General features: G+C 44.7%; 1 protein-coding gene across 2 annotated transcripts in view; it reads left to right on the forward strand.

Moving 5' to 3' along the window:
* The window catches only part of SNX1 (sorting nexin 1), a 53,879-nt gene extending 31,292 nt beyond the window's left edge, over positions 1–22,587 (forward strand). For both annotated transcript variants that reach the window (XM_088445998.1, XM_088446006.1), the window contains exons 10-15: positions 13,873–13,966; positions 16,538–16,743; positions 17,283–17,426; positions 18,792–18,872; positions 19,493–19,564; positions 21,887–22,587. In XM_088445998.1, the coding sequence (XP_088302124.1) occupies positions 13,873–13,966; positions 16,538–16,743; positions 17,283–17,426; positions 18,792–18,872; positions 19,493–19,564; positions 21,887–21,937 (648 nt within the window). In that variant the 3' untranslated portion in view covers positions 21,938–22,587. The remainder of the gene's footprint in view (positions 1–13,872; positions 13,967–16,537; positions 16,744–17,282; positions 17,427–18,791; positions 18,873–19,492; positions 19,565–21,886) is intronic.
* The last annotated feature ends 447 nt before the right edge of the window (positions 22,588–23,034 follow it).

The raw sequence follows: 23,034 nt of genomic DNA on the forward strand, positions 1-23,034 counted from the left end.
TTTGGCCTGGCAACAGCACCACGTGTTTTCACCAAGGTGATGGCGGTCATGGCGGCTTCTCTGCGGCTGCAGGGAGTCCGCATGTTGCCGTATTTGGACGACCTGTTATTGGTGGCAGGATCTCCAGAGCTCCTGTTACGCCACTTGGACCTGACCATTGCACTGCTGCAGCGGCACGGCTGGCTAATCAACTGGCAGAAGTCCACTCTAATCCCGTCTCGGAGGATTCTGCATCTTGGAGCATTATTGGACTCGGGACAGCAAAGGATCTTCGTGACGGAGGACAAGATCTCAGCTTTACAGTCAAGGGTGCGCAGTTGCCTGCACAGCCGCCGGGTGTCCTTACACTCGGCGATGAGGTTACTGGGCTCCATGGTGTCGGTGTTCGACATGGTGGAATACGCCCAGTTTCACTCCAGACCTCTGCAGCACCTGATCCTGTCCAAGTGGAACGGGCTGCCTCAGTCTCTGAAGTCCCAGACGATTGTGCTCACCCCGGAGGTTCGCCTGTCCCTTGCGTGGTGGTTACAGACGACCCACCTCAACAAGGGACGTCCGTTCTGGGTTCCAAATTGGGTCCTGTTGACAACGGACGCCAGTCTTCGGGGCTGGGGAGCAGTTTCGGGTCCACACTTGTTCCAGGGCAGGTGGACGCCGACAGAAGCGGAGCTTCCAAAAAATATCTTGGAACTCCGTGCGGTCTTCAATGCTCTCCAGCAGGCACAGCGGTTTCTCCAGGGTCGCCCGGTGCAGGTCCAGTCGGACAACGCTACCACCGTGGCCTACATAAACAGGCAAGGAGGAACTCGCAGTCGGGCGGCTCTCGTAGAGGTCTCTCGGATCCTGCTTTGGGCGGAGCGCAATCTTCCGGCCATATCAGCGGTCTTCATCCCGGGAGTGCTAAATTGGGAGGCGGACTTTCTAAGTCGCCAAGACGTTCATCCGGGGGAATGGTCCCTGCACCCGGACGTTTTTCAACTACTGATGGACAGGTGGGGTCTTCCAGAAATCGACCTCATGGCGTCCCGGCACAACAACAAGTTGCCGGTGTACGGGTCTCGCACAAGAGACGAAGGGGCGTCTCTGGTGGATGCTCTGTCCGTCCGATGGAAGTTCCGGTTCGCATACCTGTTCCCTCCGGTCTCCCTTCTTCCACGGGTAATCCGGAAATTCAAACAGGAAGGAGGGACGCTCCTGTTGATAGCTCCCGCGTGGCCCAGACGGCACTGGTTTTCAGACCTTCAGGGTCTGTTCGTGGACAGTCCTCTGCGGTTGCCGCTACGACCGGACCTTCTGTCTCAGGGTCCTTGCCTTCACCCGGACCTGACTCGGCTGTCTTTGACGGCGTGGCTGTTGAGACGGCCATGCTGAGGTCCCGGGGGTTTTCCAGCTCTGTGGTGCGTACCATGTTACGAGCTCGGAAACCGTCTTCCGCGAGGATATACCATCGCGTGTGGCATACGTTCTTCCAGTGGTGTCGACCGAGAGGTTATGCACCGCGGGAGTTTCGTCTGTCTCGGATTCTCGCCTTCCTGCAAGCGGGACTAGATCATGGGCTTCGCCTTGCTTCTTTGAAGGTACAGGTTTCGGCCCTATCTGTCTGGTTTCACCGTAGGATTGCTACAATCCCGGATGTGCGCACCTTTATGCAGGGTGTTCTCCGCATTCAGCCGCCCTTTGTTCCACCTGTGGCGCCTTGGGATTTGGCTGTGGTCCTGAGGGCTCTCCAAGGACCGCCGTTTGAACCACTGGGCTCAGTGGATCTTAAATGGCTAACAGCTAAGACTGTTTTCCTTCTGGCCATTGCTTCGGCCAGACGTGTTTCTGAGTTAGAGGCTCTTTCTTGTAGACCCCCTTTCTTGGTTTTTCATGGGAACAGGGCAGTGCTCCGCACTCGGCCCGAGTTTCTTCCCAAAGTTGTTTCCCAGTTTCATGTTAACGAGGAAATAGTTGTTCCGGCCTTTAACTCACCGGGTCTTTCCGTGGGTGAGGCCTCTTTGGATGTTGTGCGGGCCTTAAGGACTTATGTTGACCGCACTTCTTCGTTTAGGAAGTCGGACGCTTTGTTTGTCCTCTATGGCTTCCGTAAAAAGGGTTGGCCTGCTTCAAAGCAAACTTTGGCAGCCTGGATCTGTATGGCTATTTCTGAAGCTTATATTCATGAAGGCCTACCGGTCCCTCCTTCTGTGAAGGCTCATTCCACTAGGTCTATGGGTCCTTCGTGGGCAGCTCGACGTGGTGCCTCTGCAGTTCAGATCTGCAAGGCTGCTACGTGGTCTTCTGTCCATACCTTCGTGAGGTATTACAGGTTTGACACCTTCGCCTCTCAGGATGCTTCCTTCGGGCGGCGGATTCTCCTTTCTGCACAGGAGCGTCCCCACCCTTAAAGGATACTGCTTTGGGACATCCCCAAGGTATCCTGTGGATACCCTATGGACCCTGAAGTAGAAAATATGAGATATGGTAAGAACTTACCCTTGTTATCTCTATTTCTACGAAGTCCATAGGGTTCCACAGGACTCCCGCCCTGTCGCACCTGTGCTGCAGATGGGCTTTGCTCTGGTCACCGGTTTTCCGTCTCCCTCTGGTGAGAATGTGATTCTTGTATGTGTCCAGATCTTTTTTCTCTCTCTTCCTTCTCCTCCTCCGGCCTATGGCTTGATAACTAACTGAGGTGCCTTGGCTCGGGGGCGGGGTATAGGAGGGGGACCTTAGTGCATCCTGGGAGGCTGAAAAGCTTAACTCTATGGTGCCCAGCGACTGACGTCACACCTATACCCCAACGTATCCTGTGGAACCCTATGGACTTCGTAGAAATAGAGATAACAAGGGTAAGTTCTTACCATATCTCATATTTTCTGTAGTGTAGTGGTTATATTATCTGTGATTACAAGTAATACCTATTTCTGTAGTGTAGTGGTTATATTATCTGTGGTCACAGGTAATCCCTATTTCTGTAGTGTAGTGGTTATATTATCTGTGGTCACAGGTAACCCTTATTTCTGTAGTGTAGTGCTTATATTATCTGTGGTCACAGGTAACCCTTATTTCTGTAGTGTAGTGCTTATATTATCTGTGGTCACAGGTAACCCTTATTTCTGTAGTGTGGTGGTTATATTATCTGTGGTCACAGGTAACCCTTATTTCTGTAGTGTGGTGGTTATATTATCTGTGGTCACAAGTAACCCTTATTTCTGTAGTGTAGTGCTTATATTATCTGTGATTACAAGTAACCCCTATTTCTGTAGTGTAGTGCTTATATTATCTGTGATTACAAGTAACCCCTATTTCTGTAGTGTAGTGCTTATATTATCTGTGATTACAAGTAACCCCTATTTCTGTAGTGTAGTGCTTATATTATCTGTGATTACAAGTAACCCCTATTTCTGTAGTGTAGTGCTTATATTATCTGTGGTCACAAGTAACCCTTATTTCTGTAGTGTAGTGCTTATATTATCTGTGATTACAAGTAACCCCTATTTCTGTAGTGTAGTGCTTATATTATCTGTGATTACAAGTAACCCCTATTTCTACTTCAGGGTCCATAGGGTATCCACAGGATACCTTGGGGTATAGGTGTGACGTCAGTCGCAGGGCACCAAAGAGTTAAGCTTTCAGCCTCCCAGGATGCACTAGGTCCCCCTCCTATACCCCGCCCCTGGCCAAGGCACCTCAGTTTAGTTTGGTGCGCTTCCACTACCCCCTGGGACAGCGGACCGCAGCAGAGCGGTAGCGCTGCGGCGTCCCAGGGGTTAAATGCATGCCAGGGGAGCGCGCCTTCCCTGTCTCACAGCCGGCGCCTCCCCCGCTGCACACAGCCCTCTCTGCACTGTGCTGACTGGTCCTGTGTCAGCGCTCCTCCCCCAGGCCAGCTTCTCTCTGCTCCTCGGCGGCCATCTTCTCTGCAACGCATGGTGAACGCTGCTGGAAGTCTGGAAGGAAGCATCGTGGTCTGGGTCCCCCCGCATACCTCTCCTCCGCTGTGGCTCAGGTCTGTGTATGCAGCGCTGTGTCCTACCAGGCCCTGTGTCTGCGTAGTTGAGTGATCAGCGCTGTTAGTGCAGGAATTGTTATTTCTCTGCATTGTATGTGACTGTGCTAGCGCTGCCTGTAACTTTTCTTCTCTAAACTGTCAGCTTTATTACTGTCCCTGTTCTTTCTGCTAAAGCCCTTGCGGTGCGGTGCTGCAGGGTGGTCTCTCGCCTATTTAATACTTAATTGGTGAGAGAGGTCACATACGTGGTGCCATCATGTCTGAAAGTGATTTTCCCCTCCGGCTACAGTGTACCACGTGCAAAGTACCGTTAGCGGAGGGGGAGGGTAGCGCGGAGGGCCTTTGCCGGCAGTGTTTGTCCATGGCGCGGCCTATTACGGTTACAGCACCGGTACAGGAGCCGCGCCTGGGCTTGTTTCGCTCAGCCGTTAACAGCTTTAGTGGGCCAGTTAGCTCCGCAGCCCGCGTTTACTCCGATGGGTTTGTCCCAGCAGTCTGTGGTGTCGTCACCCATGCAGGGGTTCCCACGACAATTGGTGGTACCCCACAGTCTCCCTATTTCCCCGCTCCCGGGTTCTCAGGAGCCAGCGTGGGTTAACTCCCTGACTAGTTCTGTACAGCACTTGTCGGATGTGTTGCAAGGGGAGTCTGTGATGCGGCCTCATAAAAGGCCGGTGGCGTCTCTGTCCGCTCCTTATGAGGATGACGAAGGGACGTCTGATGATGGGGAGATTCTGGATCCTTACGATCAGGAACCTCTCCATACTAAGGACGCTGATGCTAAGTCCAAAGTATATATTCCTGGACTTATTCGGGCGGTCCGCACAGCCTTGGTGATTGAGGACGAAGTTCCCCCAGCGGCTAAATCTAAGTATGCCTTTTTCAAAGATGTGAAGGGCGATGCCACAGTCTTTCCTCTTTCGGGTCAGTTGGTGGACCATTTAGAGGACGCGTGGAAACAACCTGGCAAAAGATACCAGCCGCAGAGACGCCTGGCGGTGGCTTATCCGTTCGCGGATAATTATTTTGCTAAGTGGGAATCCCCTCCACAGGTGGATTCTCACGTGACCCGTCTTGTCCGTAGTGCCACATTGCCGATGCCATCCATGTCCTCCCTTAAGGACGCTACGGACCGCAAGGTAGAAATCTGCCTGAAGTCCCCTTATTCCCTTGCAGGGGGGGCAGCACGGCCGGCTATGGCCATTTGCTGGGTTGCCAGAGCGATGGAGCGCTGGGCGGATTCATTAGAGGCTTCTTTTGAATCCGACTGTCCGGCCGAACAGGCGGAGTTGATTGGCAATCTCCGTGACTCGGCCACCTACATCAACGAGGCGGCTCTAGACATTAGTACTCTGGTGTCTAGAATTTCTTCAGCAGCGGTAGCTGCTCGTCGCACCTTGTGGCTGCGATCCTGGAAGGCGGACGCAGATTCCAAGAAAGGTCTGGAAGCATTGCCGTTTACCGGAGAAGTTCTCTTCGGTCCGGATCTGGATAAGATTGTGGCCACGCTGGCGGCAGCCAAATCTGCTTGTCTCCCGTCGGCCGCTGCTCCTTCTGGTTCTGGACCATCGTCCTTTCGGTCATCTAGGGCCCAGGGCAGGCCCAAACCACAGTCGTTTCCTCGACAGGCTGGCCCTAAGAAATCGGTCAAGCCCCGGAAACAGGCATGGAGTACCAGACGTCCGGCCCCCAAGCCAGATGACAAGCCTGCGGCCTGACGGTCCGGGTCTCCCCTTGGGGGATCCCAGGGTGGGATGCCGCCTGCTGCAGTTCTCCCGGTGTTGGTCGTTCACTACAACAGACACTTGGGTTCTGGAGGTGGTCTCCCACGGGTACGCCCTCTCCTTCCGGCACAGACCCCCGGCTCGATTCTTCACCACGGGTCTACCATCAGACCGGAACAAGGCTACGGAGCTGCGGAAGGTATTGCACACTATGCTCCAGGCTGGAGTTATAGTACCTGTTCCATTCTCCCAGAGGGGCCAGGGTTTCTATTCAAATCTATTTTTGGTACAGAAACCCAATGGGTCATATCGTCCGATTCTCAACCTCAAAGCACTCAACAAGTCTTTGCGGATCCCGAAGTTTCGGATGGAGACCCTACGGTCCATCATTCTGGCGCTGGAACCTGGGGACTACATGGTGTCATTGGACATACAGGACGCTTACCTGCATGTCCCTATTCTTTTGCGCCATCAAGAGTTCCTTCGGTTTGCAATCCGCAGCGACCACTTCCAGTTTCGGGCGTTACCTTTTGGCCTGGCGACAGCACCACGTGTTTTCACCAAGGTGATGGCGGTCATGGCGGCTTCTCTGCGGCTGCAAGGAGTCCGCATGTTGCCGTACTTGGACGACCTGTTATTGGTGGCAGGATCTCCAGAGCTCCTGTTACACCACTTGGACCTGACCATTGCACTGCTGCAACGGCACGGCTGGCTAATCAACTGGCAGTAGTCCACTCTAATCTCGTCTCTGTTGATTCTGCATCTTGGAGCCTTATTGGAATCGGGACAGAAAAGGATCTTCATGACGGAGGACAAGATCTCTGCTTTACAGTCAAGGGTGCGCAGTTGTCTGCACAGCCGCCGGGTGTCCTTACACTCGGCGATGAGGTTACTGGGCTCCATGGTGTCGGTGTTCGACATGGTGGAATACGCCCAGTTTCACTCCAGACCTCTGCAGCACCTGATCCTGTCCAAGTGGAACGGGCTGCCTCAGTCTCTGAAGTTCCAGACGATTGTGCTCACCCCGGAGGTTCGCCTGTCCCTTGCGTGGTTGTTAAAGACGACCCACCTCAACAAGGGACGTCCGTTCTGGGTTCCAAATTGGGTCCTGTTGACAACGGACGACAGTCTTCGAGGCTGGGGAGCAGTTTCGGGTCCACACTTGTTCCAGGGCAGGTGGACGCCGACAGAAGCGGAGCTTCCAATAAATATCTTGGAACTCCGTGCGGTCTTCAGTGCTCTCCTGCAGGCACAGTGGTTTCTCCAGGGTCACCCGGTGCAGGTCCAGTCGGACAATGCTACCACCGTGGCCTACATAAACAGGCAAGGAGGAACTCGCAGTCGGGCGGCTCTCGTAGAGGTCTCTCGGATCCTGGTTTGGGCGGAGCGCAATCTTCCGGCCATATCAGCGGTCTTCATCCCGGGAGTGCTAAATTGGGAGGCGGACTTTCTAAGTCGCCAGGACGTTCATCCAGGGGAATGGTCCCTGCACCCGGACGTTTTTCAACTACTGGTGGACAGGTGGGGTCTTCCAGAAATCGACCTCATGGCGTCCCGGCACAACAACAAGTTGCCGGTGTACGGGTCTCGCACAAGAGACGAAGGGGCGTCTCTGGTGGATGCTCTGTCCGTCCGGTGGACGTTCAGGTTCGCATACCTGTTCCCTCCGGTCTCCCTTCTTCCACGGGTAATCCGGAAATTCAAACAGGAAGGAGGGACGCTCTTGTTGATAGCTCCCGCGTGGCCCAGACGGCACTGGTTCTCAGACCTTCAGGGTCTGTCCGTGGACAGTCCTCTGCGGTTGCCGCTACGACCGGACCTTCTGTCTCAGGGTCCTTGTCTTCACCCGGACCTGACTCGGCTTTCTTTGGCGGCATGGCTGTTGAGACGGCCATGCTGAGGTCCCGGGGGTTTTCCAGCTCTGTGGTGCGTACCATGTTACGAGCTCGGAAACCGTCTTCCGCGAGGATATACCATCGCGTGTGGCATACGTTCTTCCAGTGGTGTCGACCAAGAGGTTATGCACCGCGGGAGTTTCGTCTGTCTCGGATTCTCGCCTTCCTGCAAGCGGGACTAGATCATGGGCTTCGCCTTGCTTCTTTGAAGGTACAGGTTTTGGCCCTATCTGTCTGGTTTCACCGTAGGATTGCTACAATCCCGGATGTGCGCACCTTTATGCAAGGTGTTCTCCGTATTCAGCCGCCCTTTGTTCCACCTGTGGTGCCTTGGGATTTGGCTGTGGTCCTGAGGGCTCTCCAAGGACCGCCGTTTGAACCACTGGGCTCAGTGGATCTTAAATGGCTAACAGCTAAGACTGTTTTCCTTCTGGCCATTGCTTCGGCCAGACGTGTTTCTGAGTTAGAGGCTCTTTCTTGTAGACCCCCTTTCTTGGTTTTTCATGGGAACAGGGCAGTGCTCCGCACTCGGCCCGAGTTTCTTCCCAAAGTTGTTTCCCAGTTTCATGTTAACGAGGAAATAGTTGTTCCGGCCTTTAACTCACCGGGTCTTTCCGTGGGTGAGGCCTCTTTGGATGTTGTGCGGGCCTTAAGGACTTATGTTGACCGCACTTCTTCGTTTAGGAAGTCGGACGCTTTGTTGTCCTCTATGGCTTCTGTAAAAAGGGTTGGCCTGCTTCAAAGCAAACTTTGGCAGCCTGGATCCGTATGGCTATTTCTGAAGCTTATCTTCATGAAGGCCTACCGGTCCCTCCTTCTCTGAAGGCTCATTCCACTAGGTCTGTGGGTCCTTCGTGGGCAGCTCGACGTGGTGCCTCGGCAGTTCAGATCTGCAAGGCTGCTACGTGGTCTTCTGTCCATACCTTCGTGAGGTATTACAGGTTTGACACCTTCGCCTCTCAGGATGCTTCCTTCGGGCGGCGGATTCTCCTTTCTGCACAGGAGCGTCCCCACCCTTAAAGGATACTGCTTTGGGACATCCCCAAGGTATCCTGTGGATACCCTATGGACCCTGAAGTAGAAAATATGAGATATGGTAAGAACTTACCCTTGTTATCTCTATTTCTACGAAGTCCATAGGGTTCCACAGGACTCCCGCCCTGTCGCACCTGTGCTGCAGATGGGCTTTGCTCTGGTCACCGGTTTTCCGTCTCCCTCTGGTGAGAATGTGATTCTTGTATGTGTCCAGATCTTTGTTCTCTCTCTTCCTTCTCCTCCTCCGGCCTATGGCTTGGTAACTAACTGAGGTGCCTTGGCCCGGGGGCGGGGTATAGGAGGGGGACCTAGTGCATCCTGGGAGGCTGAAAGCTTAACTCTTTGGTGCCCTGCGACTGACGTCACACCTATAACCCCAAGGTATCCTGTGGAACCCTATGGACTTCGTAGAAATAGAGATAACAAGGGTAAGTTCTTACCATATCTCATATTTTCTGTAGTGTAGTGCTTATATTATCTGTGGTCACAAGTAACCCTTATTTCTGTAGTGTAGTGCTTATATTATCTGTGATTACAAGTAACCCCTATTTCTGTAGTGTAGTGCTTATATTATCTGTGATTACAAGTAATCCCTATTTCTGTAGTGTAGTGGTTATATTATCTGTGGTCACAAGTAACCCTTATTTCTGTAGTGTAGTGCTTATATTATCTGTGATTACAAGTAACCCCTATTTCTGTAGTGTAGTGCTTATATTATCTGTGGTCACAAGTAACCCCTATTTCTGTAGTGTAGTGGTTATATTATCTGTGGTCACAAGTAACCCATATTTCTGTGGTGTAGTGGTTATATTATCTGTGATCACAAGTAACCCCTATTTCTGTAGTGTAGTGCTTATATTATCTGTGGTCACAAGTAACCCCTATTTCTGTAGTGTAGTGGTTATATTATCTGTGGTCACAAGTAACCCATATTTCTGTAGTGTAGTGGTTATATTATCTGTGGTCACAAGTAACCCATATTTCTGTAGTGTAGTGCTTATATTATCTGTGGTCACAAGTAACCCCTATTTCTGTGGTATAGTGGTTATATTATCTGTGGTCACAAGTAACCCCTATTTCTGTAGTGTAGTGCTTATATTATCTGTGATTACAAGTAAACCCTGTTTCTGTAGTGTAGTGGTTATATTATCTGTGGTCACAAGTAACCCATATTTCTGTAGTGTAGTGCTTATATTATCTGTGATTACAAGTAACCCTTATTTCTGTAGTGTAGTGCTTATATTATCTGTGGTCACAAGTAACCCATATTTCTGTAGTGTAGTGCTTATATTATCTGTGATTACAAGTAATCCCTATTTCTGTAGTGTAGTGGTTATATTATCTGTGGTCACAAGTAACCCTTATTTCTGTGGTATAGTGCTTATATTATCTGTGATTACAAGTAATACCTATTTCTGTAGTGTAGTGCTTATATTATCTGTGATTACAAGTAATCCCTATTTCTGTAGTGTAGTGCTTATATTATCTGTGGTCACAAGTAACCCATATTTCTGTAGTGTAGTGCTTATATTATCTGTGATTACAAGTAACCCTTATTTCTGTAGTGTAGTGCTTATATTATCTGTGGTCACAAGTAACCCATATTTCTGTAGTGTAGTGCTTATATTATCTGTGATTACAAGTAATCCCTATTTCTGTAGTGTAGTGGTTATATTATCTGTGGTCACAAGTAACCCTTATTTCTGTAGTGTAGTGCTTATATTATCTGTGATTACAAGTAACCCCTATTTCTGTAGTGTAGTGGTTATATTATCTGTGGTCACAAGTAACCCTTATTTCTGTAGTGTAGTGCTTATATTATCTGTGATTACAAGTAATACCTATTTCTGTAGTGTAGTGCTTATATTATCTGTGATTACAAGTAATCCCTATTTCTGTAGTGTAGTGGTTATATTATCTGTGGTCACAAGTAACCCATATTTCTGTAGTGTAGTGGTTATATTATCTGTGATTACAAGTAACCCATATTTCTGTAGTGTAGTGGTTATATTATCTGTGATTACAAGTAACCCCTATTTCTGTGGTATAGTGGTTATATTATCTGTGATTACAAGTAACCCTTATTTCTGTAGTGTAGTGCTTATATTATCTGTGATTACAAGTAACCCCTATTTCTGTGGTATAGTGGTTATATTATCTGTGATTACAAGTAACCCATATTTCTGTAGTGTAGTGGTTATATTATCTGTGATTACAAGTAACCCTTATTTCTGTAGTGTAGTGCTTATATTATCTGTGATTACAAGTAATACCTATTTCTGTAGTGTAGTGGTTATATTATCTGTGGTCACAAGTAACCCTTATTTCTGTAGTGTAGTGCTTATATTATCTGTGATTACAAGTAATACCTATTTCTGTAGTGTAGTGGTTATATTATCTGTGGTCACAAGTAACCCTTATTTCTGTAGTGTAGTGCTTATATTATCTGTGATTACAAGTAACCCCTATTTCTGTAGTGTAGTGGTTATATTATCTGTGGTCACAAGTAACCCTTATTTCTGTAGTGTAGTGCTTATATTATCTGTGATTACAAGTAATACCTATTTCTGTAGTGTAGTGCTTATATTATCTGTGATTACAAGTAATCCTTATTTCTGTAGTGTAGTGGTTATATTATCTGTGGTCACAAGTAACCCTTATTTCTGTAGTGTAGTGCTTATATTATCTGTGATTACAAGTAATACCTATTTCTGTAGTGTAGTGCTTATATTATCTGTGATTACAAGTAATACCTATTTCTGTAGTGTAGTGGTTATATTATCTGTGGTCACAAGTAACCCTTATTTCTGTAGTGTAGTGCTTATATTATCTGTGATTACAAGTAATACCTATTTCTGTAGTGTAGTGCTTATATTATCTGTGATTACAAGTAATCCCTATTTCTGTAGTGTAGTGGTTATATTATCTGTGGTCACAAGTAACCCTTATTTCTGTAGTGTAGTGCTTATATTATCTGTGATTACAAGTAATACCTATTTCTGTAGTGTAGTGCTTATATTATCTGTGATTACAAGTAATACCTATTTCTGTAGTGTAGTGCTTATATTATCTGTGATTACAAGTAATACCTATTTCTGTAGTGTAGTGCTTATATTATCTGTGATTACAAGTAACCCATATTTCTGTAGTGTAGTGCTTATATTATCTGTGGTCACAAGTAACCCCTATTTCTGTGGTATAGTGGTTATATTATCTGTGGTCACAAGTAACCCCTATTTCTGTAGTATAGTGCTTATATTATCTGTGATTACAAGTAATACCTATTTCTGTAGTGTAGTGCTTATATTATCTGTGATTACAAGTAATACCTATTTCTGTAGTGTAGTGCTTATATTATCTGTGATTACAAGTAATACCTATTTCTGTAGTGTAGTGCTTATATTATCTGTGATTACAAGTAACCCCTATTTCTGTAGTGTAGTGGTTATATTATCTGTGGTCACAAGTAACCCTTATTTCTGTAGTGTAGTGCTTATATTATCTGTGATTAGAAGTAATACCTATTTCTGTAGTGTAGTGCTTATATTATCTGTGATTACAAGTAATACCTATTTCTGTAGTGTAGTGCTTATATTATCTGTGATTACAAGTAATACCTATTTCTGTAGTGTAGTGCTTATATTATCTGTGATTACAAGTAATACCTATTTCTGTAGTGTAGTGCTTATATTATCTGTGATTACAAGTAACCCATATTTCTGTAGTGTAGTGGTTATATTATCTGTGATTACAAGTAACCCCTATTTCTGTGGTATAGTGGTTATATTATCTGTGATTACAAGTAACCCTTATTTCTGTAGTGTAGTGCTTATATTATCTGTGATTACAAGTAACCCCTATTTCTGTGGTATAGTGGTTATATTATCTGTGATTACAAGTAACCCATATTTCTGTAGTGTAGTGGTTATATTATCTGTGATTACAAGTAACCCATATTTCTGTAGTGTAGTGGTTATATTATCTGTGATTACAAGTAACCCCTATTTCTGTGGTATAGTGGTTATATTATCTGTGATTACAAGTAACCCTTATTTCTGTAGTGTAGTGCTTATATTATCTGTGATTACAAGTAACCCCTATTTCTGTGGTATAGTGGTTATATTATCTGTGATTACAAGTAACCCATATTTCTGTAGTGTAGTGGTTATATTATCTGTGATTACAAGTAACCCATATTTCTGTAGTGTAGTGGTTATATTATCTGTGATTACAAGTAACCCCTATTTCTGTGGTATAGTGGTTATATTATCTGTGATTACAAGTAACCCTTATTTCTGTAGTGTAGTGCTTATATTATCTGTGATTACAAGTAACCCCTATTTCTGTGGTATAGTGGTTATATTATCTGTGGTCACAAGTAACCCCTATTTCTGTGGTATAGTGCTTATATTATCTGTGGTCACAAGTAACCCTTATTTCTGTAGTGTAGTGCTTATATTATCTGTGATTACAAGTAATACCTATTTCTGTAGTGTAGTGCTTATATTATCTGTGATTACAAGTAATACCTATTTCTGTAGTGTAGTGCTTATATTATCTGTGATTACAAGTAATACTTATTTCTGTAGTGTAGTGCTTATATTATCTGTGATTACAAGTAACCCATATTTCTGTAGTGTAGTGGTTATATTATCTGTGATTACAAGTAACCCCTATTTCTGTGGTATAGTGGTTATATTATCTGTGATTACAAGTAACCCTTATTTCTGTAGTGTAGTGCTTATATTATCTGTGATTACAAGTAACCCCTATTTCTGTGGTATAGTGGTTATATTATCTGTGATTACAAGTAACCCTTATTTCTGTGGTATAGTGCTTATATTATCTGTGGTCACAAGTAACCCATATTTCTGTAGTGTAGTAGTTATATTATCTGTGGTCACAAGTAACCCGTTTCTGTAGTGTAGTAGTTATATTATCTGTGATTACAAGTAACCCGTTTCTGTAGTGTAATGGTTATATTATCTGTGATAATCTCTGTCTCATCTCATCCTTGTACTATTTCTTATATTGATGTGCTTCTGTTGGTGTACTTTAACAGGTATTTCATTAGACATGTTTCAGTTCAGTTGTTTTCATGCATTTCCTTGACTTTACTTCTGTTGATGACTGTATAAGCTGCTCCATTATCTAAAAAAAGATAATGTATTAATTGTATCTGAAGTTAGACATCAGCTTCTCTCTACTATTCTATATTGTTCAGTGGTTTGAAGACAAGTTCCAACAGGTGGAATGTGAGGAGCAGCATCTACGTAAACTTCACACTGTGGTGGAGACTCTAGTGAACCACAGGAAAGGTAATTTTCACATCAAAAGATAAAATGTTCCCTTCTCCAGCTGGAAAAGCTTAAAGTGCTACAGAACCTCTAGCTGTTAAGTATCATCTACACAACTCATAGAGATCATGTTTCTAAGATGATCTAGGACAGTGTTGGCTAACCTTGACACTCCAGCTGTTATGGAACTACATAACCCAGCATGCACTGCTACAGTTTTGCTATTAGGGCATGCTAAAACTGTGGCAGGGCATGCTGGGATATATAGTTCCACAACAGCTGGAGTGTCAAGGTTAGCCAACACTGATCTAGGACAATTTAGGTTACCAGCATATTTGTAATTTAGCCACAAACCTGCAAATATTATATGCAGCTCTTTATATCATGTTAGCGGCAACAGATCCTGCATGATCGCTCGCAGTGCCCCCTTAGCCTCAGCTTGATTGACATGTCTAGGTATTTGGAACACCCCTGAGTGTGCCACTTAATTTTTGTCAGAATCCAATTAACCTACCAGACATTGTTTCTGCCATGATCTTTTGTAAATATTAATCAAAAAATATCTCACAGTGGGTGCATGTCTTATAGATTGGTTTATTTACATTACACATTATGACACTTTCATAATTTGTCACATAAAAGGGTAAACCCATTTATTCAGTACATGTCAGCTTATTCAGTTGTTATCATTGGTAAAATTGAGATACTGGGGGACAGTTCTTGAGAGCATACAAATCTCGGCATTTGTGGTATATGACAATTATCTTAGAAAAATATGCCCTGGGGTTCCTGAATAGTTCTTATATTAGTTATGTTGTATTTTTCTGGTCTTGGTATTTAGGTATAAAAACTTTATCTACAGTAAAAAAAAACAAATGAGGGACACATTTCACCTTCGGGGGACCTATTCACGGCCATAATTAATTCCATAAAAAGATCCTCAATAAATATACACACTAACTGGGATACCCGGCATTGCCCGGGTCGAAGACTGGTCCCTGAAGTACGCCAGCAGCCTTTTTTGTCAGTATCCAATTAACCGACAGGCAGACATGCAGAGAGAGCATAGCCGGTATCGAGACAATCCAAGCTCATGGACTGGCAGCCAATCAGTAGTGTCTGCTCCTGATTGGCTGCCGGTTCACGAGCTCTGATTGTCGACCAGCGCCAGATCCAAATTGCGCTGGCACTTTCTGTTTGTCTGCTGTTGCCTGTCTGTGTGCCAGCTGTAATTAGCTGGCGGCATGGCACCAAATCCACACCTGTTGGCTGCTGATGGCACACGGGGAGGCGAGAGGCTGCTGGAGGGACATGGGCCGGTGAGTTGTTGGGGGGGCATAATGTGTAAGGGGCACTACTACTATTGTGTGGAATAATGTGTTATATGGGGCACTACTACTATGTGGCACAATCTAAAGGGCATTACTGTGTGGTATAATGTGTAAGGGCCATTACTGTGTGGCATAATATAGACGTGGCACTACTACTGTGTGGAATAATGTGTTTATGGGGTACTACTGTGTGGCATAACCTGAATGGGCTGTGTGTGGCATAACATGAATGTGCTCTGTGTGGGGTCAAATGTATGTGGTTTTTTTTTTTTTTTTACCTCTGGGGGTGCTTTTAAGATCTTGATAAGTGGCCCACAAAGTTCTAGGTATGCCCTTGCATGCAAACACAGAGGGCTGACTAATATATATGGTCACTTTAAAAAGGACTAACTGTGGATTTAATATGAACTTGCATGAGTCATAAAGTTGACACTTGCTCAGCCTGTGAGGTTGAAATTATACTTTTGTAGCTTTCACACAGGTTTTTGTCAGACTACCAATTTCCACTGGAACCTCTGTAATGTAAGAGTGTCCCTATTTTTAGGGATCGTGTGACAGTGTGTGGCCCTGACAAAGTTCAAACCTAGGCAAAAACCTAATCCTGGTCAAACTACATCACCATGCCAAATTTGGTAGAGCCAAGTCCAAAACTCTGGTCGTGCATAAAGGATAGACAGACACACTTTCTCTCTTATATAGATTTTTGTGTGGAGTAACCCACAGCAAACTCCGAAAGCTGAACGTTTTCCGGGTTTGCTTCCAAGAACAAGCGCCATCTTCAGACCGCGCTTGTTCTCAGATCCCCACTCCTTCCTTTGGGAAGGAGTTCCGGGGATAGGAAGAGGGATCCGAGCGGAACACTTCGCCGCCTCCTCACTCCCTCCCCAGCAGCTGTGCACATGCGTGACCTTGGGTCACGCATGCGTAGCCTGGCCGAAGGGGTGAAGGTAAGTAATGCATCAGTAACTGCGATACTGATCGAGGGGACAGCTACTTTCGGAGCAGCTGTCCCCGAACCGGAGCAATGATGAAAGTTTCTCCCGCTGCGAGTTGGATACATAAGTATCCCTCGCAGCGAGATGATTACTTAATCATCGGAGGCCATACGGCCTCCGATAATGAATAGGCCCCAATATCTCTATCAGGCACTTTTTACAATAGGACTGCATCTCAGGCTCTTGTGTAGTTTTGTATTTTTTTTGTGCTCACATAGCTATGTTTTAGTTCCTTTAGCTTCAATGCTGTTTATTCCTGCATACAGAACTGGCTGTAAACACTGCCCAATTTGCAAAAAGTCTAGCCATGCTGGGGAGCTCGGAAGATAACACAGCACTTTCCCGAGCACTGTCCCAGCTAGCCGAGGTGGAAGAGAAGATAGAGCAACTACACCAGGAACAGGCTAATAGTGACTTCTTCCTACTAGCTGAGCTGCTGGCCGATTACATCCGCTTACTGTCTGCAGTCAGGGTGAGTGCACTGAACTGACTTTACAGGTATATAACATAAGTGTTCGGCACTTTCCTAAAGTTTTCACCACTTCAATAGCTTGTTTGGTGCAGGTCCATCCTCTTGAGTTCCTCCTCAAATATGGGGCACCCCTGATCAAATTGGACCTCTACAATGTAGGGGAGAGTTCTGCAGAGCTGGCTACATCATGTTGGGTGCGCAATCTCATGCCATTTAATTTTGCCCCTTTACACTGTATTCACACTAGGTTATATTGGGAGTCCCATAGTACAGAGGAAAGGGAGCAGCTTACTAGAGGGGGGTCAGTTTTATAAACATTTAATATAGTTGAAGTTTAGTTTTCAGTACAGTTGATGTATCCACACATGGCATGGTGTGTTTGCTTTTTGCATATTTCTTATGGTCTCTTGTTGCCCTGTAGGTTTATCTCAAGTGTTCAGAACATATTTTTCCACCTTGATTATTTGTGCAGCTTAGAAATTGGTAAGCTCTATTTGCAGTGCAATATATGTTTTACGTGTACATTCTGTCCATTGTAGGGTGCATTTGACCAACGTATGAAGACTTGGCAACGCTGGCAAGATGCCCAGTCAACATTACAGAAGAAAAGGGAGAACGAAGCACGGCTGTTGTGGGCCAACAAGCCAGATAAATTACAGCAGGCAAAGGAGGACATTTCTGAGGTGAGTTCATCAGTGGGAGAAAGGAGGTGTTTAGAGGTGAGCTCGTCATTTGGGAAATGGTGGTGAAAGGAGGTGAGCTCCTCAGTTGGGGAATGGCGGTGTAAGGAGGTGAGCGCTTCAGTTGGGGAATGGTGGTGTAAGGAGGTGAGCGCCTCAGTTGGGGAATGGTGGTGTAAGGAGGTGAGCTCCTCAGTTGGGAAATGGTGGTGTAAGGAGGTGAGCTCCTCAGTTGGGGAATAGTTGTGTAAGGAGGTGAGCTCCTCAGTTGGGGAATAGTGGTGTAAGGAGGTGAGCTCCTCAGTTGGGGAATGGCGGTGTAAGGAGGTGAGCGCCTCAGTTCGGGAATGGTGGTGTAAGGTGGTGAGCGCCTCAGTTGGGGATGGCGGTGTAAGGAGGTGAGCTCCTCAGTTAGGGAATGGCGGTGTAAGGAGGTGAGCTCCTCAGTTGGGGAATGGCGGTGTAAGGAGGTGAGCTCCTCAGTTGGGGAATGGCAGTGTAAAGAGGTGAGCTCCTCAGTTGGGGAATAGTGGTATATGAAGGTGAGCCCCTCATTTGGGAAATAGTAGTATATAGAGGTGAGCTCCCCAGTGGGGCACGGGTGTGTATGGAAGTGATCTGGTTGTGTATTTATTTTACTGAGCTTCAGCAAGGAATTTGATTGGCTGTATTTGTAATAAGCTAGCTAGGTGTTTGATAAGTATGTAATGTCTTAGTATTGGATTAATGTATACACATGCTATGGATATGTAGATATGGAGTACTATAAAGTAATGTACAGTTATGTGACAGAGAGATTAAAGATTTTTAAAAATAAGAGTTGCACAGAAGATGGGATGATGCAATGAACGAGGCAGTGCTGTTACATACAGAATGTAATAACACATTGCGCCGTCATACACCGGATCGTGCAGTGTGTGCGCGATGCGTCGTTACATCGTATCACACCGTCACTGGGTCATACATTATCTAGTGTGTACACGGCTTTAGTCTCCTCTCTCTGCCTGTATTTGGCTCACTCTGTATTCATTTATCAGGTATTCCTATTATAGTGCAATATCCCTGTTCTGCCCCTGTAAGGTGATATCCTCATTCATTGATATGTCCTATTATTGACCTCTTTGTAGCATCTTTACTATGGTTTCTACACCTCAGACATCAGCTATTATTAGGCAGCACATCGAGTCATGTGTTCTATATTGTGGCCATAATCAGGATACTGGTGGCAGAAGTAACGTAGACGTGCGTTACGCTAGTATGCTTTGTTAAGACACTTCACTTTCACTGTGTAATACAGAATAATATTGCAGTGTTATTGAATGGATTACTTATAATCTGTCATGTGACTGAGCTGCTCTCTTCTATTAGTGGGAATCCAGAGTCACACAGTATGAGAGGGAGTTTGAGAGGATTTCTATTACTGTCCGAAGGGAAGTCATGAGGTTTGAGGTAAGGTCATGTTGCCAACATGTTTGTAGATTGTAACAGGGATATCTGCATACATTTTCTTGTTTTAAATTGCACAGGAGAAAGTTGTAGTTTTCCTCATTGCATGGTGTCCTACAGCTTGTTTCCTGCATATATAATACATGTCAAATAGAACAAAGCATTTACATGTTCATGACCAAATGGACAGAATAATGCTACACAGTATAAAACTAGCAAAGCTCTGGGTGGGGTATAAGGCTGCAATAAATATGCCAGTAGAGCACAAATTCCCTTTTGCTATGTAAGGTGCAAATGCAACCATCATCACACTAACATAGCATGTATATTCACCAATTCACTATATAGCTACATAAAGCAGCAATGTCCATTCTGGCTACACTAAGGTAAGAACTCTCCCTTAGGACAAATCCATATGTCCAATTACTCCATTCAGCCTTGTAAAACGTTCCCGCTAGCTTCTGATCTACAATGCCTGGCCCAGATATGCTATGTGTCTTTCTTACTGCATAACCTTTATTACTTGTTAGTGAAAGTAGCACACTGTTAATTTCACACTTCAGAAAACAGAGATTTGCAGATGTGTTGCTATTAAGACTGACAGATTTATGTTTCTGTTCTAGAAAGAGAAATCCAAGGATTTTAAAAGTCACATAGTGAAATACCTGGAAACTCTCTTGAATGCACAGCACAAAGTAAGTATTTGGACTTGTACTGTCTCAATGTATTTTATCCTTATGGTTTAATAATATAGCTTCACCTTGTAAATGGCACCCAAACGTGGAAATGTTAGTAACCCACAGCAAAAGACCAGCAGTCAGCGGTTTTCTGTCTAGTGCAAATGAAATGACTAAATCAGATGTTTGGTGCCTGAGGTGTAGTGTACATTAGATCTATTGAGCAATGCTTGTAAATAGTTCTTACTGTGACTATGCACATTTTGCAAACGTCAGCTTGTCACTTTTGTTTTATACACTGTGAGTTGTATTGTGAACCTGTCAGCATATCTAAAAATCCTGTCTTTGTCTATCCGACAATTGTGCCAGCAGGGAGAGACGGTTTGATGAGTTAAGCAAGAGACAGATATGCATTGGGGCAAAGGATATAGAGTAGAGGGACTAGAGAAAGCTGCATGGGCTGTAGTGTTAGATGAGATAAGCCAGATTTCTGCATGGCATACACGTTAAGGGATTTTTAATTAGATTATCAATTTATTTTGAATCTGTTACAAACAGATCTTGTGCTTAAAGTGCACAAACAGGGGAGGTTGGGTAGTAGAGCTATGTCTATGTGTATAAGGTTGGAAGAATCGGAAGTACAAGTTGGCATTAGCTGTGTGGGCAGATAGTAGGGATTCTGTGAGCTGTCGCCATGAGAAGATGTATAGTCAGAATGAGGATACAATAGGATGATTTGTGTTTTATAAGCCGGTGAGTGTGGAGGGTGTAGGAAACATAATACAGGTATGTCATTGTTACAGACTAGCGAGGAGGGAAGTAGTGAAGGGGAAGGAGAAATAGGATGCTGAGAGAATAAAGGAATTTGCATGGAGAAGTGATGAGGATGACAGTGAATTAGCTGCTGTTATTGAGAAAGAGTTGAAAGCATTGATCCAAGTCAATCATATCAGAGGAGGAAGTGAGGGCTAATTTTCTGTCCCTTGCTGGGGTAATGGGCTATGCAGCCTCTTAGACATTTAGTTTAGAGTCCCTGTAAGGAGTGAAATGTATCACACCTCAGCCTGTACAGCTAGTAAGCTGTGGTATGAGGGACTGTGTTTGGCTCCTCACTAAGAAGACAGAGAGAGGGACTTTTGGTCACTTTGGCTTTGGTAAAATCTTCTCACCGTACATGTGTTTTTATAGGATACTTTTGAGTAGTTTTAATCTTGACACAATTTATAACTTTTGTGGCGTCCTATCATGTTATTAACCAATTTAAGACCATCTTCCGTGCACATGACTGGACATTCTGTACATCTTGCTTCTGACTTTCCAGCATATGCTTCTACAGCATTTGTGTTACATGATACATTTTATCTGATAATTGACCTTTCCTGCTCTCAGACATATAAAATGGTTACCACTGATCTCGGGTAGTGTGAATTTTGGTACTTATGTACTTTACGGACTCATTGCAGAGAGAACCCAAGTGTCCTACACTCATTATTATTATTATTATCATTATCAATCATGGTAATATCTAAATCCCCTTCACGGGGAGGACCCTGACTTCATCAGCCAGTATCCAGGGTCATTTCCTACCATCCAAGTGGGCATAGAGGGGGAATATAACCTTGTAGCGAGCCACTGAGCCCGAAGCGTGGCGAGGGGACATCTTTCTTCTTTAGTTGGAGCCAACTTTCGGTACTTGAATACGTAAAGTACACAAGTACCATTTAAAACATTCATTGGGTTCTCTCTGCAATGAGTCCGTAAAGTACACAAGTACCTGCATTTTTTTTTTTTAAACGTTACACCTCATTACACCTGCTGCAAATAATTTGTTTGCTGTATAATTTTCCCTACTGCCCCCAGAACTAATTGAATGACTGTTTAGGAGAACTCATCTGAGACATCTCATTATTATATTTCCGACTTTATAAGTCTTGTATTGTCCTCAAATGTTCTTTCCACTGTTTCCCTTGTAAGTACACAAAGTAATGAATCCTTACTTTGTTCCTGACTCCTGAGGGTAGGATGCTAATGAGAGAAAGCAGAAGGCTCTTTATGGTAGAATATAGCAATGTGGAACTAAAGGCATAATACATAAATCACAACTTTCTGTGTCCCAGGTGATTGTATATAAGGTAGTGGGTGTGTGCTAGCCATGGAGCGCTCTGTTGCATATACGTGTTCTATTTATTCAGGAACAGAAAACACCTACGGTACTGCTGGAGCTATCATTCATTTATAAGACTGTGATATAAATCACATTGTATAAAGATTTCATAAACTAGTCACCAAACCGCGACCGCATGTTTGTTCGGGATCTGACACCTTTCTTTATCATTTCAGCTGGCCAAGTGTTGGGAAGCATTTTTACCAGAAGCAAAGGTTATATCCTAACTGCCATGAAACAGAATTACAGCCCGAACTATGCTTCTACTTTTCTGCCATTTTTTGTTTTTATGAAAATATTATACCTCTTGCCTTTTAGAGACCGTAGCCACAGTCTAATTCTGTTTTACATCTACATGCCTTCAGTCTCTCTGAACTCCATCAGTGCTGATTCCAATCTATTACGCATTGCTGCGCATTGCGTTGCCGGATCTTTAGCTCTTAATTGGTAAATAAGGATTACAAACTGGTGCCTCTATTATGGATGTGTTCTTCAATTCCACTCACTGCCGGATGAGCCTCAGAACATTGTGTATAATCACAGACTGGTGTGAAGGGCAAGGGCTAACCCTAAAGGACAGTGTTTTGTCACAGCACTTAGACATACTTGTTTCTGTTAACATTTCTTGTGTATATTTTTCATTTAACTTCCACATATATTTTCTTATTAACTACAACTTGATAATTTAGGGCTTTCAGCGAGAAAATAAAAAAATCAAAAGCTCAAAAAAACAAACCTTTAAACTAGTGGGAATTTCCTGGGAGGGTTTATTAATATAAATATCTATATAATGTATATTTTTTGGTTGAGACACAGAGAATGGAGCCTTTCTATTCTACAAGAACCACACAGTTATTCAATAAAATAATTAATATAATTCTGCGTTTGTTGTGTGTGATGTATGTTGTGTGAGAATTATACCGGTATATATATGAAAGTACCACATGGCCATTTTGCATATTTTTTGGGAGCAGAATTGGTGTGGGATGTGAGAGAATTAGAGGACATTTCCACAGCCTCAAACGGAATGCCACAAAATATACAATACATGTGATAATTACTCCTATGCCGTACCAAACCACCCTATACCACATTTTTAGCATGCCTAATATATCATCTATGGTAAGCATTAAACACGCGTAACCTATTGGGCCGTCCCTGTTGTAGCAGAATGGGGAGGGTCTTTATTGCCACTGATCAGGCCACCTCTATCAGCATATACAATAGAGAAAAGCAATGTAGATGACCGTCGTACATACATTGTCACACATGCATACACTGCTTATGTTTTCCCCAGGATACGCTCTCACCTTGTTCTTCTCTT

The sequence above is a fragment of the Taudactylus pleione genome, unplaced genomic scaffold (assembly GCF_031769625.1).
Source record: "Taudactylus pleione unplaced genomic scaffold, aTauple2 ptg000019l, whole genome shotgun sequence".
NCBI lineage: Eukaryota > Metazoa > Chordata > Amphibia > Anura > Myobatrachidae > Taudactylus > Taudactylus pleione.